Here is a 20,798-nt window from a genome sequence, read left to right as displayed (position 1 = left end):
ATACAGAAAAAATGATACATGATACAGTCCCTGATCTCAAAGAACTAATGTTCAAATAAGGGAAGACGATACATATAGGAGACTGTCAGTAGCAAGTTAGATGGAAATGCCTTCATGATCCTAAGGGTGAACTGGCAATTCAGATGTATCTTCATGTTATTTCCACTAATTAAACCATGTATGATCCTGATGTTGATGCACCTGATAGTTCCAAGGACTTTGGTGGTCAGAACTTTATTTTCAGATCTTCTGTAGGTATGGCTAGTTAGCAGTGGAGTGGAGGGTGTGGGGGGAGGAGGATCTGTAGCACTTGTAGAAGCAGTGACCAGGCCTCATCTCTACAAGGACTGCTTCCTTGAATGATGACTGTGAAGGTGGGAGGAGGGGAAAGGCTGGTTGCCTAACTGTTCTACTGATCACACACAGGACCATACTGAGGCAAGGACTTAATTCTCTCTACTCTGGGGCACTGGATTCCTCCACAACTGTGTTTAATGACCACTCTATTATGCCTCCCTGCTCTCAAAAGGTGACTGACATTAACATATCAATAAATATTCTTTGGCTACAATCATTTGACCCAATTTTCAATCCAGCTTTATAGTTTTAAAGTTGACTAGATGGACAATGGAAACCATCATTCAGAAAGAAAGATGTTAGAGGAGGATGGCAAATCCCTTGTCAGAGGATGAATGAGGAAAGATAACAGCAGCTGAAATTTAAATCATTTCTCCTGAAATGAATACCAGAAAATTATGCAAATGCCATCTCATTCCTGCAAACTGGAGTCTCTGACCATGGGTCTCAACAGCTATCCAAGAAGATATGGAGGTTCAGACAAAATCCATCCAATAGGATTGCACAATCTACTGAAGATCTTTTATTTTTTTTTCTTAAATGGGCATCTCAGCTTGGGTACCATTTTACGTTTTATGACTTACAGGATCAGAGAGTTAAAACTAGAGGGACCTCAAATCAATCAATCAATTTATTAAGTACCTACTATGTGCCAGCCATAGTGCTAAGTGCTAGGGATAGAAAAAAAGGCAAAAGACAGTCACTGCCTTCAAGGGGCTTACAATCTAATGGGGGAGAAAATTCCACAAACAAATGTATACAAAGCAAGTTATATACAGGATAAACAGGAAATAATAAACAGAGGGAAGGCACTGGAATTAAGAGAGGTTGAGGAATATTTCCTGTAAGAGGTAGAATTTTAGTTGAGATATAAGGGAAGCCAGAAAGGCAGTAGGTAGAGTGAAGGAGGGAGAAAATTTCAAGCATGGGAAATAGTGAGAGAAAATGCCTGAGCTCAGAGATAGAGTGTCTTGTTTGTAGAACAGCCACAGGCCAGTGTCACCAAATTGAAGGGTATATATTTGGGAGTTAGGTGTAAGAAGGCTGGAAAGGTCAGAGAAGAATGTTATAAAGGGATGTGAATGTCAAAGAGAGAGTTTTGTATTTGATCTTGGAGGCAACAGGAAACCACTGGAGTATATTGAGTTGGTTGGTTGGTTGGTTGGTTGGTGTAAGTTGGGGTGTAGAAGAATTACTTTAGTGGCTTCATGGAGGATGGGTTAGAGTGGGGAGAGACTTGAGGCATGCAGATCCACTAAAATCTATTGCAATAATCTAGGCATGAGGTAACGAGGGACTGAACTAGAGTGGTGGCAGTGTTGGAGGAGAGAATGACTCACATTTGGGAATATTCCCTTTATTTTGCAGATGAAGAAATAGGTTTAGTGACTTGAATAAAGGGTAGGTGTTTTTAAGTGAAGCTTTCATCATGAGTGTTTGAAGGAACCAAAATTTTGATGGGTGGTTATTTTTCCCTTCAATTTAGAATTTTTTTGTTCTAGTTCCATACTGCCCACTTGGTGCCCTAGAAGGTAAAGGTATATGCCAAACTTCAGTCAATCCTACCTCGGCCTCTATGTCTCCCAGACTTTTCCTCAAGGTTCATGAATTCCACTTTGCTCTAGTTTTTGACCAGGCTCCCAGAGGACAAAGCACCCTGACTCCAAGATCAAAGTGCATGGAGATATCTCTCTTTGTGCCTGCTTAGGGGTTAATTAGCTTTTGTTGTTTTAATTATTGCTTTTTAAAAAAACTATCTTCTCACATAATCTTCATGGTCAATCATGTTAATCATTTCTGTTCTATGCTAATCTAAAAATTACTCTCCTATTTCCCTCATTTATTTTTTTAATCAAATTTTATTTTTTCAATGAAAATATTACTTTCTATTGATCCTACCTTTTTTCATTCTTTTAAGACAATAAAAACACAATAGAACCTCTCCCAGGCCCTATGTCTAATAATTCTTTCTATGACCCCTAATGCTGATAGGGTTCTGAGAGGACATTGGCATCATCTCCCTATTTTAAAATGTAAACACTTCAACGTTGTTTAGTCTCTTATGAATGCTCATTTCATTCATGCCTACCCTTTTATGTTTCTCTTGGCTCCTGTGTTTGTACTTCAAAGTTTCTGTGTGGCTCTAGTATTTTCATGAGGAATGGCTGAAAATCCTTTTCTTCAACAGTATCAAAGTCAAATAGAAACTGATCCCTGTAGACTATATATTGACATAGAAAACAAAAAAATATTGACAATATCTATATTGTGTATTTATTTTGTTAACTATTTCCCAATTACATCTGGAGGCACTCTGCCAAATTTCATGTAGTCTGCAAGCTTTGAGTTTAGCAACTCTGTTAAAGGCCAATCTCCTCTCCCCCTCCTCCTCCGCACATGCTACCAGGATCATACACAGTTTTGCTAGATACGTTGTTTTTTTTATTGTAAACCTATATTTTTTGCTTTTTGTAATATCATATTCCAAGACGTTTGCTCCTTTATAGGGATAGCTGCCAAAATGTGTATAATTGTATGTATGACTCTTTGGTATTTTAATTCTTTCCTACTTGTTGAATACAGTATTTTTTTTTTTTTAAATTTGAATTGGAAGCTCTAGATTTTGGCTATTATGTTCCTGAGAATTTTCTTCTTGGGGTTTCTTTCAGGAAGTAACTGGAGGATTGTTTTTATTTCCATTATGCTGTTTGGTTCTAGAGATCTTGGAAGTTTCTTGATTTTCAATAATTCATGATTAAATAACTCTTAAATAGTAATCCAATAATTCTCAAATGATCACTCCTCAATCTATCTTCCAGGTTAGTTGTTTTTCTAATATTTCTAATATATTTCCTCTTTTTTTCAGTCTTTTGAATTTGTATTAAGATTTCTTATTGTCTCATAGGGTAATAGTTTCAATTTTTCCATCTTAATTTTCAGGGAATTTGTTTCTTGGGAAAGGTTTTGTATTTCATGTCCCAAGCTTTTAATTCTTTCTTTGAAAACCCCTGTTTCTACTCCCAGTTTCCTCTAGCATTCCCATTTCATTCATAATAACATTTTAAAGTATTGAAAATGCTTGATTTCTTCTAGGAATTCTAGTTGAACTTGTGTTCAAATCATATTTTTCTTTGAGACTTTGCTTACAGATTTTTGGAGATTGAGTTTGTGTCTTAAGTATCTCTGTCCCTGTAATAGCTTATAATTATATGATTTCTTTTCTGTTTGCTTATTCCAGTAGACTTCTGGTCTCAGCCACTATCGACTATCTGGAAAACTCAGCTGGTTTCAGGGTGAGAGAAATTTAGGTTCACCTTTGGTCTGGGATTTCTCTTCTTGTTATTCTGCTATAAGTTTCTGAGTGGGCTGGGAGTATGGAAATCTGACTCTATTTTTGTCATCAAAGTCACATAGTTTCTGTTTTTTTCTAAACTTACTCTTTACTTGGTAAATAGTCTAGGTCCCATAAACACTCCCCCCTAGAATGCCACCCTTAAGCCTAAGTCCCTTCCTCATTCAGTCCTGAATATATGACCTGGAACTGGTGGTTAGCCGGCAGTTAGCACCTATTTCTATGCTTTACAAATGTTGAGATGCCTCTCTTCTGGATTTGAGACCTGAGACTTCTTGCCTTGGTGCATTACCTCTCCCTTCACTAGAATCCTCCATAAAGTTGTTCCTGACTGGATGTGGTTCCAGGTGTACACAGACCTTTCTGTCTCTCTACACTGACCGGGGTTAAAAAATAATTCACTGTGATTTTTCCCCTTGGATTTCCCAACCAGGACTGCTAAACTGATAAATCTAGTAGATTTTTTGAAGCTACAAATACAGTTTGAGAAAATGAAGCTGGAAGGAGAAAAATGGGTAGTAGGGATAATGAGTGGGACATTTCAGTAAAATCCAATTCCAGTGTCAAGCTAAGTTTTTCTTTCAAGATGAAATAGACATAAGCATGGTTTAGAGAGAGGAAAGGTAGACAGGAAACAGTGAAAAAATAAATGTACCATAGTAGAATACTAATGTGGGACAATATTAATACAAGCTGGCATTCATATAGTGCATTAAGGTTTGCAATGAACTTCACATATGTTGTCTCATTTGATCCTCAATGCGACTGTATAAGGTAGGTGCTATTATTATCCTCATTTTATAAATGAGAAGAAAGCTGAAGCTATTTAGTGACTTGCCCATGATCACATAAGCAGAAAGTATCTGAAGTAGGATTTGTACTCAGATCTTTTTAAGCCTAAGTCCAACTCTCCATCTACTACACTACCTAGCTGCTTAGAAAGCAAGATGCCAAAATGGATGGGAGCTAGGGTTCAGGTGGGAACCTAACCCCATTTTGGCCTCAGATTCTAGGAGTCTACATATAGTCTTCTCTAGCTCTTGGTAAAGCAGTTGTCCCCAGCACAGTATGAGAACTCAAAGGCCAGTGTTGTTTTTCATTTAGGACTAGAGCTGGCTTTTCAGTGCCAGGTTGGGTGGTACTTTGCAGATTTCACAGTCAGAGGCAGCCACCTACAGAACAAATCCACACAGAAGGCTTGTTCCTTTTGACCAGGCTGTTGGCAGAACAGTTTATTTTTGCAAGGGTTTGCTTTTGCTTCATGGACTCAGAAAGCAAATTGTACAGAAGGTGTAGAGGCCTTGAGAAAGGGGAATGGGAGCAGAAATGGGTTTGCTGTCTCATCTTCTGCCTTCAGCCTTTGATTTCCTCAGCCCCCTTCCAAAAATTGTGTCCTCGAAGGATGCTTATCTGGGTAAAGTTTTATAATTGCTTTTCCCTTATTTCCATAATTCCAATTAATTAGATCTCGCCTTTAAACTGTCTAAACCCTATTGCTCATGTATATTACAGCCATGTAGTGTTGCGGTCTCTGGCATTTACATTAATTAATTCATTATTACATATTTAAACCATCTTTCTCAAATGTAGTTTTTATAGTACTGATTTTTACAAAAGTTCCGGCCACTTCCCAATAACCTTTCCACTACCATCCCCCTATTATCTCTTGTTAGAATAAATACCTTTAAAGCTGAATATATTGCAAAGAAGTCAGGCTTCGCAGTTTACTAGCTGTGGATTTATGGGCAAATCATATCACTTCACTTCTCCTCAGTTTCTTCATTTATAAAATGGGGATAATATTCCTTGGAAATCATAATGGCAAAGTGAGAAAGTTGCCAGGTGTGCCATCAGAGGAGCTGAGTACACAATATGTGTGATGCTTTACAACAAACCTGTATAAGCAGGATCTAGAATTTAGAGCTGCAAAAGGCCATGAAACTTTGGATTTAGAGTTGGAAACCTGGGTTCAAATCCAGATTCTGCCATTTACTAACTATTTAGCCTTGGGCTGTGTGACTTTAAATCTCTCTGGTCTCAATTTCCTCCTTGAAAATTGAGTGGCTTAGGGAGGTTCCAGAGAAAAGAGATGATAGTTGAGTGATTAGACTAGGGGTGGGGAAGTTGTGACTTCAAGTCACATGTGACTCCAGGCTGCAGGGTGCCCACCCCTGAATCATTCTGCTTGACCCCTGAGAACAGCACCAGCAGCCAGTGAGGCAAATTTGGACTTGATGGCACAAGAGCATTTGGGCAATGGAAACTGCCTGAGGAGCAGCTCTGATCAGAAGTGACCAGGCTGCACCAGGAGGTGGTTAGTCTCTCCATCATGGGAGATCTTCAATCACAAGCTGAGAGATGACTTGCCAAGCATGTTCTCCAACAGATTCTTTTTCAAACAGAGGTTGACAAAATGGCCCCAGCGGCCTTCTCCAACTGTCAATCAATTAGCATTTATTAAGTGCTGACTCTGGGTCAGGCACTCTGCTAAGTTCTGAGAGTACAAAGAAAGGCAGAAACTGTTGCTGTTATCAAGAAGTCCACATTTCAATGGAGGAGACATAAGAACTTGATCCTTACAAGATATGTACCGAAGAGCCGAAGTGTAATCTCAGAGGAAATGGAACAGCATCTTGGTGGACTGGCAAAGGGTTCGAAGAAGGTCTTGAAGGAGATTCTGATTTTGTTTTGGCTTGGAAGGATGAGTGGAATTTGACGGACACAAAGAAAGGATCAGTGCCTTCTCATCCAAGGAAAGAATGTGAAGGAAGGCAGGAATTAGGGAAACCATGAAATGGCTGAAGCTACCTGGTTCCAACTTAGCCCTTGATGCCAATGAAGAACTCCCCATCCCTAGGATAGATAAAAGCATAGTGCTATTAAAGCACTAAGAAAATGCTGGCCTTGGGGTCAGGAAGACCTGGGTTCAAATCTGTTCTCAGTTACTTCCTAACTCTGGTAAATCACTTCCCAGCTGTTTGCCTCAGTTTCCTCATCTGTAAAATGAAGACAATAATAGCACCTCCCTCTTAACAGTTGTGAGGATCAAAAGAGAGAACATGATGCAAAGCTCCAGCTCCTATGTTATTATTATTGCAACCTGTGTGAAGCTTGACCTCACTTAGCCTTTCTGAACCTCAGTTTTCTCACCTATAAAATGATGAAATGAAACCTGTAAAACGTTACTGAATTGTTGTGAGGATTCAATGAGATGGTGTCTATAACGCTCTCAGTATGCTTTAAAGTACTATATTTTGATACTTATTGGTAGAGTTATTATTATTAATTATGATTAACTATAAAAGGTATAACTGGTAATCTTTAAGATCCTTTCCTTCCCTAAGTCTATGATCTGATGTGTGACCTTGGGGAGGTCAGAGTATCAGGCCTTTGAGATTCCTTCCAGCTGGAAATCCATAATCCTCTGGAAAAGGTTCTCACTCATTTTCACCTTGCCCTTTCATCACAGCAGTCTCATGTTGTTGGACCACGAGGAGGCCAGGTAAACTGAGGGAAAGAAAAACAGTAAACCTGGTCGTCAGGAGGTTGACCTCCTCCCTGGAGCAAAGGCCACTGAAAGAGAGAGAACAAAAGGATCTTTCTTTTCTCTCCAGTGTGTCCTAGGCCCTTTGCTTCAGCAAGGCTTCCAGCTTTGGTTGGCAGGCCTGGTTCCCGGTTTATGGGCAAATAAAACAGATCAAATAGAGAACACATTCTCAGTGGCTATGAAATGTTGGCATTGGGCCAAGGACCATTGTGTGGCCGGATAGAGTTACTGCTGAGCAGAAAGGAAAAGAAGTGGGTAAGAGAAGGGTGGGGCAGGGCAGGAAGCCTGTTTCCCAGAGCTAAGAGTAGGGAAGGTGAGAGGGCTGCTGGGAACTGTCCCTGTACCTGCCTTCTGCCCTTTCCCTGCTCCATAACTTAAACAAAGGCTCCCCTTTATTTCTTGTTAGAATAAAGAGCATTAAAGTTGAGCACATTGCAAAGAAATCTGGGTTTCACAGTTTTGGACAACTCATATTCACTGCTCCTCAGTTTCCTCATTCATATAATGGGGATGATATTTCTTGGAAGTCATGGTGGAAAAGTGGGAAAAATGCTGGGTTTGTCATCAGAGGAATTGAGTTTATGATACATTTGATTCTTTACAACAAACTTGTGTTAGCAGGATCCTGAATTTAGAGCTAAAATGGACCACAGAAATTAGGGTGTTCTAGATTTGGAGTCAGAGAAACTGAGTTGAAGCCTGGATTCTGACACTTATACATTCTGTAGCCTTAGGCTTTGTAAACGGATCTCTCCAGGCTTCGTTTCCTTTTCTTAGATGAGAGAGTTGACCTAGAGGGTCTCTAAGGTCCTATGCACTACTAGATCTGTAATCTATCCCATGAGGCCTTTGGACTAAAATTCAGAGATCCAAGGGACAACAGAGGGCAGTTAATCCAACACCCTTCATTTCCAGGTGGGTAACTGGCCCAGGGTAGTGAAATAACTTGACCAAGGCAGTAAATTTCAGAACCAGGATTTGAACAGAGATCCTGGCTTCCTACAAATGCAATGAGTTATTTACATGATAGTGCAACCTTTGAAGTCTCTTTCATCTCCAAATGTAGAAGGATGCTACTGGCTCATCCTTATGAGGATCAGCTTTTAGGGTCATTTAAAAACTGTAGTATGCTATACTAATGCAAGTAATTACTGGTCAAGTCAAGATGCCTTTTTTAAGCCTCTACTATGCTCCAGGCATTTATGTATACTACTAGGATTATTAATTACTAACATATATATTTTGTTGTAATGTTGTGGATATTGCTGTCCTATTTTGGGGGACATTTGCTCAGCATGTCTTAGTGAAACAATGGACCTCTATGCTGTGTTGCAGCTCCCTTGCCCAAAGATAGAGACATAAGGACCCTGGACAGAGACCATCAGCTGGTGTCCACCACCCTTACCTCTCACTGTGCTCTCCACTGGTTTTCACTAGTTCACAGCCACCCCCAAGCCCAGGGCTCAAGAGGAGCCAACCATTAGCTTTGTTAGCTCACTTCTAGTGTGACCTTGGACCAGTGCCTCACCTTTCTGGGGTTCAGTTTCTTTGGTTCCTTTCAACTCAAATCCATGATCAACTTATTTGCTTCCTTTCCAGTGTAGTTTCATTTCTATACCCTCCCATTTCCCCCACAAATATTCTTTTTTAAAAAAATTTATTTATTTAACTTTTAACATTCATTTTCACAAAATTTTGGGTTCCAAATTTTCTCCCCATTTGTCCCCTCCCCCACCCCAAAACACCGAGCATTCTGATTGCCCCTATCACCAATCTGCCCTCTCTTCTATCATCCCTCCCTTCCCTTGTCCTTATCTTCTCTTTTGTCCTGTAGGGCCAAATAACTTTCTACACCCCATTACCTGTATTTCTTGTTCCCTAGTAGCAAGAACAGTACTTGACAGTTGTTCCTAAAACTTTGAGTTCCAACTTCTCTTCATCCCTCCCTCCCCACCTATTCCCTTTGGGAAGGCAAGCAGTTCAATATAGGCCATATCTGTGTAGTTTTGCAAATGACTTCCATAATAGTCGTTGTTGTGTAAGACTAACTATATTTCCCTCCATCCTATCCTGTCCCCCATTGCTTCTATTCTCTCTTTTGATCCTGTCCCTTCCCAAGAGTGTTGACTTCAAATTGCTCCCTCCTCCCATTGCCCTCTCTTCCATCGTTCCCCCCACTCTGCATATCTCCTTCACCCCCACTTTCCACTATTGTAAGATAGGTTTTCATACCAAAATGAGTGTGCATTTTATTCCTTCCTTCAGTCGAATGTGATGAGAGTAAACTTCATGTTTTTCTCTCACCTCCCCTCTTTTTCCCTCCACTAAAAAGTCTTTTGCTTGCCTCTTTTATGAGAGATATTATGCCCCATTCCATCTCTCCCTTTCTCCTCCCAATATATTTCTCTCTCACCGCTTAATTTCATTTTTTAAAGATATGATCCCCTCCTACTCAATTCACTCTGTGCTCTTTGTCTCTGTATGTGCATGTGTGTGCATGTGTGTGTGTGTGTGTGTGTGTGTGTGTGTGTGTGTGTGTAATCCCACCAACTACCCAGATACTGAAAAGTTTCAAGAGTTACAAATATTATCTTTCCATGTAGGAATGTAAACAGTTCAACTTTAGTAAGTCCTTTATGACTTCTCTTTGCTGTTTACCTTTTCATGCTGTTCTTCATTCTTGTGTTTGAAAGTCAAATTTTCTTTTCAGCTCTGGTCTTTTCATCAAGAATGCTTGAAAGTCCTCAATTTCATTGAAAGACCAGTTTTTCCCCTGAAGTATTATATTCAGTTTTTCTGGGTAGGTGATTCTTGGTTTTAGTCCTAGTTCCTTTGACTTCTGGAAGATCATATTCCATGCCCTTCGATCCCTTAATGTAGAAGCTGCTAGATCTTGTGTTATCCTGATTGTATTTCCACAACACTTGAATTATTTCTTTCTAGCTGCTTGCAATATTTTCTCCTTGACCAGGGAACTCTGGAATTTGGCCACAATGTTCCTAGGAGTTTCTCTTTTTGTATCTCTTTCAGGAGGTGATGGGTGGATTCCTTGAACACTTATTTTGCCCTCTAGTTCTAGAATATCAGGGCAGTTTTCCTTGATAATTTCATGAAAGATGATGTCTAGGCTCTTTTTTTGATTGTGGCTTTCAGGTAGTCCCATCATTTTTAAATTGTCTCTCCTGGACCTATTTTCCAGGTCAGTTGTTTCTCCAGTGAGATATTTCACATTATCTTCCATTTTTTCATTCTTTTGGTTTTGTTTTGTGATTTCTTGGTTTCTCATAAAGTCATTAGCCTCCATCTGTTCCATTCTAATTTTGAAAGAACTACTTTCCTCAGTGAGCTTTTGAACCTCCTTTTCCATTTGGCTAATTCTGCTTTTGAAAGCATTCTTCTCCTCATTGGCTTTTCAAACCTCTTTTGCCAATTGAGTTAGCCTATTTTTCAAGGTGTTATTTTCTTCAGCATTTTTTTGGCTCTCCTTTAGCAAGGTGTTGACCTGCTTTTCATGCTTTTCTTGAATCTCTCTCATTTCACTTCCCAGTTTTTCCTCCACCTGTCTCACTTGGTTTTCAAAATCCTTTTTGAGCTCTTCCATGGCCTGAGCCCATTGAATATTTATTTTGGATGTTTGGGATACAGAAGCCTTGACGTTTATGTCTTTGCCTGATGGTAAGCATTGTTCTTCCTCATCTGAAAGGATGGGAGGAAATATCTGTTCACCAAGAAAGTAACCTTCTATGGTCTTATTTTTTTCCCCTTTTCTGGGCATTTTCCCAGCCAGTGACTTGACTTCTGAGTGTCCTCTCCACACCCACTTTGCCTCCAGATCCGCCCAGCCAGTGCTTGGGGTCTGAGATTCAAATGCTGCTTCCCAGCCTCAGGGCTTTGGGTGGGGGCAGGGCTGCTATTCAGTGTGAGATTAAGTTCAGGTGCTTGGGTGGGGGTAGGGCCACCACATGAGGCTCAGTTCCCTCAGGGGGTTTATGCAGAGACCTTCTACAATGGATCCAAGCTCCTGCCTGCTTTGGGAGCCCTTGTCTGCTGTCGCTTCTGCTGCTGCCTCCCAAGGGGGCCTGAGTTATGGAGACACCCTTCTCCCCTCTTGGCGAGCCAAAAAGATTCTCTCACTGACCTTTAGCACCTGGGGGTGGAGGGACCTGCACGGCTGCTGGAGATTCTGTCCCTGAAGCCTGCTCGGATATGCTCCTCTCTGTGCCACATGGCCAAGACAGGGCTGGGCTCTGCTCCGGGTCTGGTGCAGGGTGCATCTTTGGTGTTGGTTTTTCAGGGCTCTCTGGAACAGAAATCTCCTCCACTCTGTTTTTCTGTGGCTTCCGCTGCTCCAGAATTTGTTGGGAGTTCTTCTTTACAGGTATTTTATGGGCTGTGGGTTTCGGAACTAGCATATGTGTGTCTTTCTACTCCGCCATCTTGGCTCCTCCTCCCCCCACAAATATTCTATGAGATGAGTTGAAGACCTCCTTCTACAAATGTAAGGATCAAATAGCTGGAAGGGCCCATTCAGATCATTCAAGGCCAACTAAATTCACACAGGGAAGTAAGTACAAGGATCAGAAATGGCATCCAGACGATGTGACTGCAAACTCAGGGCTCTTTCTGTCACAGCCTAGCTAATGCAGTGATCTGTGGCCTCAGAGCAGAGTGCAGGTAACTGATTCACACATGAATTAGACTCCCAAGAACCAAGCTTGGGTCCATTGCATAGATCACTTAATAAAAACATTTTGATTACCATAAAATCACCTAAATACAGATGTGCAAATCTTTTCATTCAAAATCCTTGCTTTTGCCATTGGGGAAGAATCTGTAAAATTGAGTATGAAGTGATTTGACCACTGTAATGTAGGGGCAGAAGAGGTATGCTGGTGGCGCAGGGTTGGAGGAGTTAACAACATCAGCTCACATTTGTATAAAGTTTTAAAGTTTTGTAGAATGCTTTATATTCCTGCTCTCTCCTGTTCTCCATAATGACTCTATGAGGTTAGTACTATGATTATCTCCATTTGACAGAGGAGGAAACTGAGGGTGAGAGATGTTACATGATTTTCCCAGGTCACACAGCTAATGTTGGAGGTGGGATTGTCTCCTTGCCTTTGCCTCTTGGAATTCCTCTTGGATTTCCTTTAAGACTCAGCTGGTGCCATCTTCTTCAGGAAAAGCGTTCTGTGGTCCTGCCAACTGCTAGTGCCCCTACCCAGATTCCTGGTATTCATTTGTATCTTTTCTGGGTATGCAGTCATGTAGTCATATCATCTCCCTATTAGGATGGAAGATCCTCGAGGTCAGGTATTGGTCCCCTTGTCTTTTTCCTGCCGGTGCCTAGCCCAGCAAACAGAGCACACTTAAGAAATGCTTGTTGCTTGATTTGAACTCAGATTTTTTTGCCTCTGAGCCCAGCACCCTCTCCAATACACTTGGCTACCTCTCAGGATTTCAGTCCAGGCACCCTAGATGGCTGGGGGGTACAGTAGATAAGAGCATTAGATTCGGAATCAGGAAGGACTGAGTTCAGATCTTATCTCAAACACTAAGTAGGTATGTGACTGGTGGCCTCACTTTTAATAACATCTACCTCCTAGGGATGTTGTGATGAGCAAATGAGATACTGTATGGAAAGAGCTTTGAAAAAGTTAAAATACTATGTAAGTGCTCCCTAATATTTAGGATTAGGGTTAGGGTTAACACTCGCTGTAATGTAACCTTGGCCAGGGAATTTGTTTATCTGTAGGGCCTGCTCAGTTTCTTTACCTGGGACTTGACATTAACACTGTGTCTTTCCCACCTCACCAATGAGGTAAGACATCCCCCGTGAGATGTTTCTAACTTTGTGCTTTGTAAGCTAGAAAGCATCACATGCCATAGAACAGGGGAGGGAGAAGCCAGGTTCAGTCAGGATATGAACAAAGGATACGAAGTCAGGATACCTGGGCTAAAATCCTGTCTCTGACACCCATTGTATATCCATGGGCAATTCACTACATCTCTGGGAGCCTCAGTTTCTACAGCTATAAAATTGGGGCTATAAGTACTTTTGCCACCTCCTTCACAGGGTTATTGGGAAAAAGAACTTTGCAGACCTGCGATGAAAGTGAAGCAGGCTTCCCCTCCACCACGAATCTCACAATCCCTGCAGGTCCTCATCACTCTGTCACTGACCCCATTCAACTACCAGTTTCAAAAATACATAGATCATGGCCAAGCTGTCCTCTTTAATGTGACCACCAGGCCTCTCCCCTGACACAAACTCTGAAGCAGACCCAGCTTGGCCATGGAGGCTCCCAGGCCTGCTGTCCAGCTCCTGCCTTGTTGTTAGCTTAAGGCTGGATTACTGTCTTGTATCAGAGAGCCTGGCTGCCAGGTGGCCAGGGTAAGCTGGCAAAGTTGGATTTGTTTCTTTGTGGGCAAGGACTCTGTGTGCTCCCCACAGCCCCAGCCAGTCCTCAAAGTTGGCTTGCTTTATTTTCTTCAGTGTTCCGATTATTGTGACTTGGCCCTTCTACTCCCCTGAGATGGCAGAAGAATCCAGTGGCTTCAGGATGTCCCACAGCCTGGAAAAGAAGAAGAGAGAGATCCTGCTCTCCACTAAGAAGGCTTGGCTTCCCCTTGATGAACACCAGCCCCCACATCCCAGGGAGGAAAGCCAGGATTCTCCCATCCCAGAAACAGGTGAGCCCTGACCCTGAGATAGCTAGAAGTAGGGTGTAGATGAGATGGTGCCAGATTTTCCCAGGCTCCTTTGCTAAGATTGGCAGTAAGTTTTTTTGGGGGGAGGATTTTCCTCTGTTGCTCCAGAAGGAATCCACCTTCCTGGAACTATGCCTACACTGTAAAAGAGATGGGCGTTTAAGGCACCAGGTGCTGAGAGAGGGCCAATGAGCACAGCACTCACTGAGCGGGGCTCTGAATGCCTCTTCCAAATTTCTAGGAACCTGGAATCATGGGCTTAAAACTGGAAAGGACACTGGTGGCAATTTAGTCATGCCTTTTACTTTATAGATGAGGAGACCAAAGTCTGAGGCGCTTAACTGCCCTGCACAAGATCACACAAGTAGAAGGAGGTGATGGAGTTTTTAATGCAATCGTGGGCACATAGAAGACACAGAAAAGTTGTTGATAGAAATAATACAGTACATTTTCTTTTCTTTACAAGGAATAGACATTTGGGGGTTTCTGCTTAAATCAGCCCACTCCCAATACCTCCTTGGGAGACAGGCAGGATCCTCTCCAGTCTGACAGTCTTTCAACACCCCTCATAAGGAGTGAAAGCAAGTAGCATTTGGCAGGAGGGAGCCTTAGCAAACCAATTCAGCAGTTGGTAGGCAACCAGAGCAGAGACAAATATTGAACGGGAGAGATCCTCCTTTCCCAACCCTATCCTCTGGGCCACCTGTTCATTAGCTGGAGCTATGGCGAGCTTCCTTCTGAAGGAGAGACCTGACGACATCTGGGGTGTCACTGCAGGTTTTGGAATTACCAGGCAGCTAAACCGATCATCCTTTGTCCCTGGAGTAAATGCAAATGGGGCTGAGGGCCTGGCAGAGAGTGGTTTGCAAATAAACACGGCTGGCAAGGTGCCTTAAGTAAATGTCCTCATGATGTGGGCATAAGCTCAGGGTGGGGAAGGCAAGGGCCATAATTTATATTGCAAAGGCAAACGACCAAAGGCCCTTATGCTTTTCTGTCTTTGTGCCGGTGCCAGGTAATCTGAAATGAATTTGAACTTCCTCCTTGATTCCAGGATCCATGCCCTGCTTTGTTTATTTATTTATTTAGGAACTTTTTTTCCTCTGCAAGACACATGCCTTCCTTTGCCAGTTTGCATTCCGTTCCCAGGAAAGGTTGGCTCCAGCAAACGTGAGGGTTTGGGTATTGGGGGGAAATATTTAATATGTTTATAGAAAAATAAGATGAAATATGTTGGAAAGAGAATAAAAATACAGCTGTTGCCAAAGGGCTCAAGGATGGGGGAAATTCTCAGTTTTGCTCTTGCTGGAACTGGGGGCTAACTGTTTTGTTCATTTCTTTCCCCTTTCTAGAGAATTCTAGACAAGAAAGTATACAGCAGTGGTTGGACTCGGGTTTCTTGTAAGTATTTCTTTCTGTCCTTGCTTTAGATACATTGGGGTCTTCCATGACTGAGAGTTAAAGATATTCAGTCCCACCCACTCCAAATCCCTACTTTCCACATTGGTATGAATTGGGAAGGGGGCTAGTGGAGACATCGTTTTAGGTTTAAACCTGAATTGTCCTTAGAGAGACTTGCCTCATTTAAATACCTTTAATAATACCATTCTGCCAATTATAGGGGTTCTTAATTGTTTTCTGGGTGTCTTGGATCCCTCTGTCAATCTGGTAAAACTAGGGACCCCTTCTTGAAATAAATTGTTAAATAAATAAAATACATAGAAATACAAGAAACCAACTGAAAAAGTTCTCTCTCTACATGTGTATATATACATACACACATACATACATACATATATATATATACACATATACATACACACATATATTTAAAGAGTCATGGAGCCCAGGTTAAGAACCAGTGACTTATTAGGTTCCCCACTATAAAGTCCTTCATCACAGTATGTGATCTCTCTCTCCCTCCCTCTCTCTCCCTCTCCCTCTCCGTCTCCCTCCCTCCCTCCCTCCCTCCCTCCCTCCCTCCCTCCCTCCCTCCCTCTCTCTCTCTCTCTCTCTCTCTCTCTCTCTCTCTTTCTCTCTCTTTCTCTCTGTCTCTCTGTCTTGTTCTTTCTCTCTGTGTGGGTATATACATATTATATATACATGTATATTTTTAAAGAGTCACGGAGCCCAGGCTAAGAACCAGTGGCTTATTGGGTTCCCTACTATGAAGTCCTTGATCACAGAATGTGAAACATAGTGGGGTACAGTAGACAGAGGATTGGTCCTGAAGTCAGGAAGGCCTGGGTCCTCCATATGGACTCTGTGATCCTAGGAAGCTATTGAATCTCTCAGAGAATTGCCTGGGCGCCTCAGGTCACTCTTGAAGAGACTAAATTACAAGTGAGTTGGTGCTCACGGTGCTGTTTCCTCTGCCTCTAAACCGCTGCACCATCCTGCCAGATCCTAGCTGTTTCTTAATTCTCACTGCGAAGTCAGAGTAGGGGGAAGGGTTTTTCAGTGATTTATAAATGACCCCACTATGATTGCTGAACTTCAGAGCTGAAGTAGTAAATTAAATGTGGTTCAAAATAGAAATAATGCATTTTGTCTCTGCTGACACCATTTGAAGTCCACATGTGGACTTGTCATCATATTGTCAGTTTAGTTAACAATAAACGGAGGGTCATTTATTTTGATTCATCCTTTGACTTCCAATTGTTCTATTTGCTGATAGCATCACTGCGGATGGAAACTTGGAGCAGGCCATCAACCCAACAGGTAAGCCAAGAGAAACCTTGTTGGGTGGGTCAGAGAGGGGAGGGCGTTGTCTTAATACCTTTCTCATTGAAAACTGGAGCTACATAAGAATTTAACAATTGTCTACTTGAAGGCAATTTAGTATACTAGAAATTATGCCGGATTTGGACTCAGGGGACTGAGTTCGAATATTACCACACTGTTTCTGAATTACATGCATGACTTTAGGCAAGTAGCTTGCCATATAATATTCATGATAATCTAGCATTTAAAGAGTGCTTTTAAGGTTTGTTAAGTGCTCTACAAGTATGATCTCATTTGATCCTCACAACAACTGGAGGAGGTAGGTGTCATTCTTATTTTGAAAGTTGAAGAAACAGAGGTCAAGTGCCTTACTTGGATCACTCATTTAGTAAATTTCTGCAGCTGGATTTGAACTCAGATCTTTCTGACTGAAGATGCAGCACTCTGGCCACTGAGCTACCCATCTGTCTAACCTCTCTTGGTTTTATTACCTTATTTGTTACATGAGAGGGGTACTAAACAACCTATAATATGCTTTCCAGCTCTTTATCTGGAATCTTACATAGTGAAATGAACCAAAAGTGTAACGAAAGTGAGACAGTGGGGCTTGGCTCCAGGGTAGACAACTTAGAGAGTGCTAAGAACATCATCTTGGGGTACTTCTCCCTTGTTTTCTCTGCTCCTATGCTAGGGCAGTGATGACCTCATCCAAGGGGCATTTCTTTGCCTTCAAAAGTTTATAAACTTCAATTGCTTTAAGTCTACTTCCTCCTCCTCCTCCAGAGGTCACACCCTCAGTGAACCTGTTGTTCTGTCATTTCTGCTGCTACCTTGACTTACTTCAGGCATAATAATTACTTATCATGGTTCCAGAAGTCATACTGAAGTAGAGTCAAAGGAGGGAGTACAGTTCTGGCAACTGCTCACTTTAGGACTGTGGCCAATTTATTTCACCATTCTGGACCTCAGTCTCCTTATCTTTAAATTGGTGGGAAGAACCAAATTATTTCCAAGATATTCTCAATCTCTAGATCCGATGACTAGTCAAAAAAGACAAGAACTTCAAAACAATATTTTTTTCTCCTCTTCTAGATAGTTGGCACAGAGTGTAGAGTATGCCTGTGCTTGGAGTCAGGAACACAGCTTCAGCTACTTCTTAGCTGTGTAACCTTGGGCAGGTCACTTCCTTTCTCAGGCCTCAGTTTCCTCATCTCTAAAAGAAGAAAGAGGGACTCAGTGGCCTTGAAGTCCCTTCCAGTTTTAAATCTAAGGCGATATGATCCAATGTCACTCGTGTTTAAGTGCTGATGATACTGGGAAAATTAATACCTTTAAGAAATCTCTTTTCAGAGTAGGTTTTTTCATGTATATCTATCTAGACTAGATGGTCCAGGGTGCTGGACCTGAAGTAAGGAAGGCATGTGACCCTGGGCAAGTCACTTAACCCCTTTTGCCTAAGTTTCCTCATCTGTAAAATGAGCTGTAGAAGGAAATTATAAACTACACCAGTGTCTTTGCTAAGAAAACTCCAAACGGGGTCCCAAAAAGTCAGGCAGAATTGAAATGGCTGACAACAGTATACTTACACTAAATGGCCACCAAAGCCTCCAGTTCAGATTCAGATATTCTATGATTCTCTGCAAGTTAGATGAGTCATATTTCTTTCCCCATGGCAGGAAGGACATTTTATCCACCCAACTGAATAGGTAGGACACAGGCAGGTATTAGGAAAAAAAAACCAAAACTTTCGTTTATGTCCTGACAGTTTCAGTCTGACTTGGAATTGTAGAACATGCAGTGTCATTTGTCTTTTTTTGTAAACTGATAATATAATGCCTCTTTTATCCTTACATAGATGGCTCCTTTAACATTCCAGAGCACTCTCCCAGCTCTACCATCATTAATCCTTACAATAACTCCATGAAGCTGGTTCTTTTTTTGGAGGTATCATTATTCTCATTTCACAAATGAGAAAACTTTAGCTGAGGAATAGTAAGCACTCAGGGGTAGTGGAAGCAGCAAAGACTCTTGCCTTGCCACAGCATGTTGGCTTTACCACTCAAGTACCAGGAATAGATTGAATGTAGGATGATCCATTGGGAGGCTATTACAGTAGTTCAGGTGAGGGGCAATAAAGACATGGCCTTCTCCATTCCATCCTCCACACAACTGCCAATGTGATATCCCAGAAGCAGTGGTCTAGCATTTCATCCCACTACATTAGAGTGACTTAGAATTAGAATAGTACCCTTGTGAGTAGAAATAGTCCATGGAGAGTTGGCAAGACATTGCAAGTAATTGGATACAAGGGCTAGGATGAGGCATCTCCATCTTGAATAAGTAAATCAATGAATTAAGTAACAAATGAATGAGTTATATAGTATTTATTAAGTATTTAGGGGATAACTAGTTGGCTCAATGGATAAAGCTGTGGGATTGGACTCAGGAAGACTTGAGTTCAAATCTGGCTTCAGATACTTACTAGCTGTGTCTGTGTGTTGGGGCAGTCACAACCTCTATTTATCTCATTCCACTGGAGAAGGAAACGGAAAACCACTCTAATACCTTTGCCGAGAAAACCCCATAGACAGTATTAGCATGGTATAGACCACAGGGTCATGAAGAGTTGGACATAACTGAACGACACAAAATGACACATTCATGAATGAATGACACAAAAATTAGCACAAAGCACTGTGCTAAATGTTGAGGATACAAATAGATATCCCTGCTCTCAAGGAGCTCACATTAAAATGGGAGAGACGACTCTCATAGGAGATTTTAGTGGCAAAAAGTGGAGAGAGGTCCCTTGGGCCTCAGGGTCTGGCCACAAGGTAGATGGAACTGAATCTAAAGTCAGATAGTATGTGAACATCTTTCCCCCTCACAACACTGTGAGATAGAAGTGCAAGGACCTTCATTTTGAGGGTACCCCTCATTTTACAGAGGAGGAAACAACACTAGTCCTAATAGCTACCATATGTATGGCATTTGCAAGTTTGCAGAGACTCTGTGAGGAAGGAACCCAAATATTATCATCTACATTTAATATATGGGAAAATTGATACTAGAAAAGTTCAGTTCTTTGCCTATGGTCATGTAGCTAGAAAGTGTTGGGGTTGGGACTCAAAGCCTAAGCTTTATGTATCTGACCAATATACTTTGCATGGCACCAGGTTATCTCTATGGCAGAAAGATAGGGTCAGCTTTTGAGCAGAGAATTGGCAGGATTCAAATTTTGGATCAAAAAAAGTAAAGTGAAAATTGGGCCCAAGGTTGTCTGGGGTAGAGAAAGATGAGGGAGAGGAAGCTCGTTGCATGGCTATTGGAGTAACCAGATAGAAGGAGATAAAAGTCTGGGCAAGGGCGGTTGCCATAAGAATGGAGAACAGATGAATATGAAAGTTCATTGAAAGAAAGAATTCTCAGGACTTGAGTAAACAACTGTCATGGAACTGCACAATTTTCTGGTTGGAAAGAACCTTTTCAGCTACTTTGTTTGACCCCGCCCCACTGCCCCACTCCAACATAGCCTTAGAGTAGCAGTCCAGGATCGTCTTGCAGACTTCATACAGGGGTGAACCCAGCATCTCCCAAAGAGACCCCATGCACTTTGGGATAGTTCTAATGGTTAGGAAGTTTTTCATGACATCGGGCCCAAGCCTAACCCTCTTCAACTATCATCTATTATTTCTAGTCCTGTCTGGAAACAAAAAACAAATAAAAATCTAATCCTTAGTCCATATGTTAGCCCTCCAAACACTCAGGCCCTCTCCCTTCTCCCTTCAGTTTTCTCTTCTCTAGGCAAAATATCCTGAGTTCCTTCCACTGATTTTCATTGGCATCCCCTGCATATTAAATAAAGATGAGGAATGAGTCAAAGACGACTTGAGGGTTTAAAACCTGGGTGACAGGGAGCATATTAGGCTCCAGAGTTTGTGGGATCAGGATGGCACCAGCTCTAAATTAGAATCACTCGACGATGTGCCCACCTGATTCAATGACTACACAGTACAAGTGAAGACTGACTATGCTCATCTAAGGAACCTGGCTATGCAGTAGTTAAATGCCCTGGAAGCTGTTGAAGTACTATTCTTGTCAAGGCTT

The 20,798-nt window shown here is 41.7% G+C and overlaps 1 protein-coding gene across 4 annotated transcripts in view; it reads left to right on the top strand.

Moving 5' to 3' along the window:
* Positions 1 to 20,798, top strand: part of ITPRID1 (ITPR interacting domain containing 1) — a 210,309-nt gene that overhangs the window by 99,294 nt on the left and 90,217 nt on the right. For all 4 annotated transcript variants that reach the window (XR_011964816.1, XM_072598894.1, XM_072598893.1 and 1 more), the window contains exons 2-4: positions 13,753 to 13,949; positions 15,320 to 15,368; positions 16,645 to 16,688. Coding sequence is in view for 3 of the 4 variants with exons in the window: in XM_072598894.1 (XP_072454995.1) it covers positions 13,753 to 13,949; positions 15,320 to 15,368; positions 16,645 to 16,688 (290 nt within the window). In the remaining variant the exon portion in view is untranslated. The remainder of the gene's footprint in view (positions 1 to 13,752; positions 13,950 to 15,319; positions 15,369 to 16,644; positions 16,689 to 20,798) is intronic.

This window comes from Notamacropus eugenii, chromosome 3, assembly GCF_028372415.1.
Source record: "Notamacropus eugenii isolate mMacEug1 chromosome 3, mMacEug1.pri_v2, whole genome shotgun sequence".
Classification (NCBI taxonomy): Eukaryota; Metazoa; Chordata; class Mammalia; order Diprotodontia; family Macropodidae; genus Notamacropus; species Notamacropus eugenii.
This window is presented reverse-complemented; position numbering and strand designations above follow the sequence as displayed.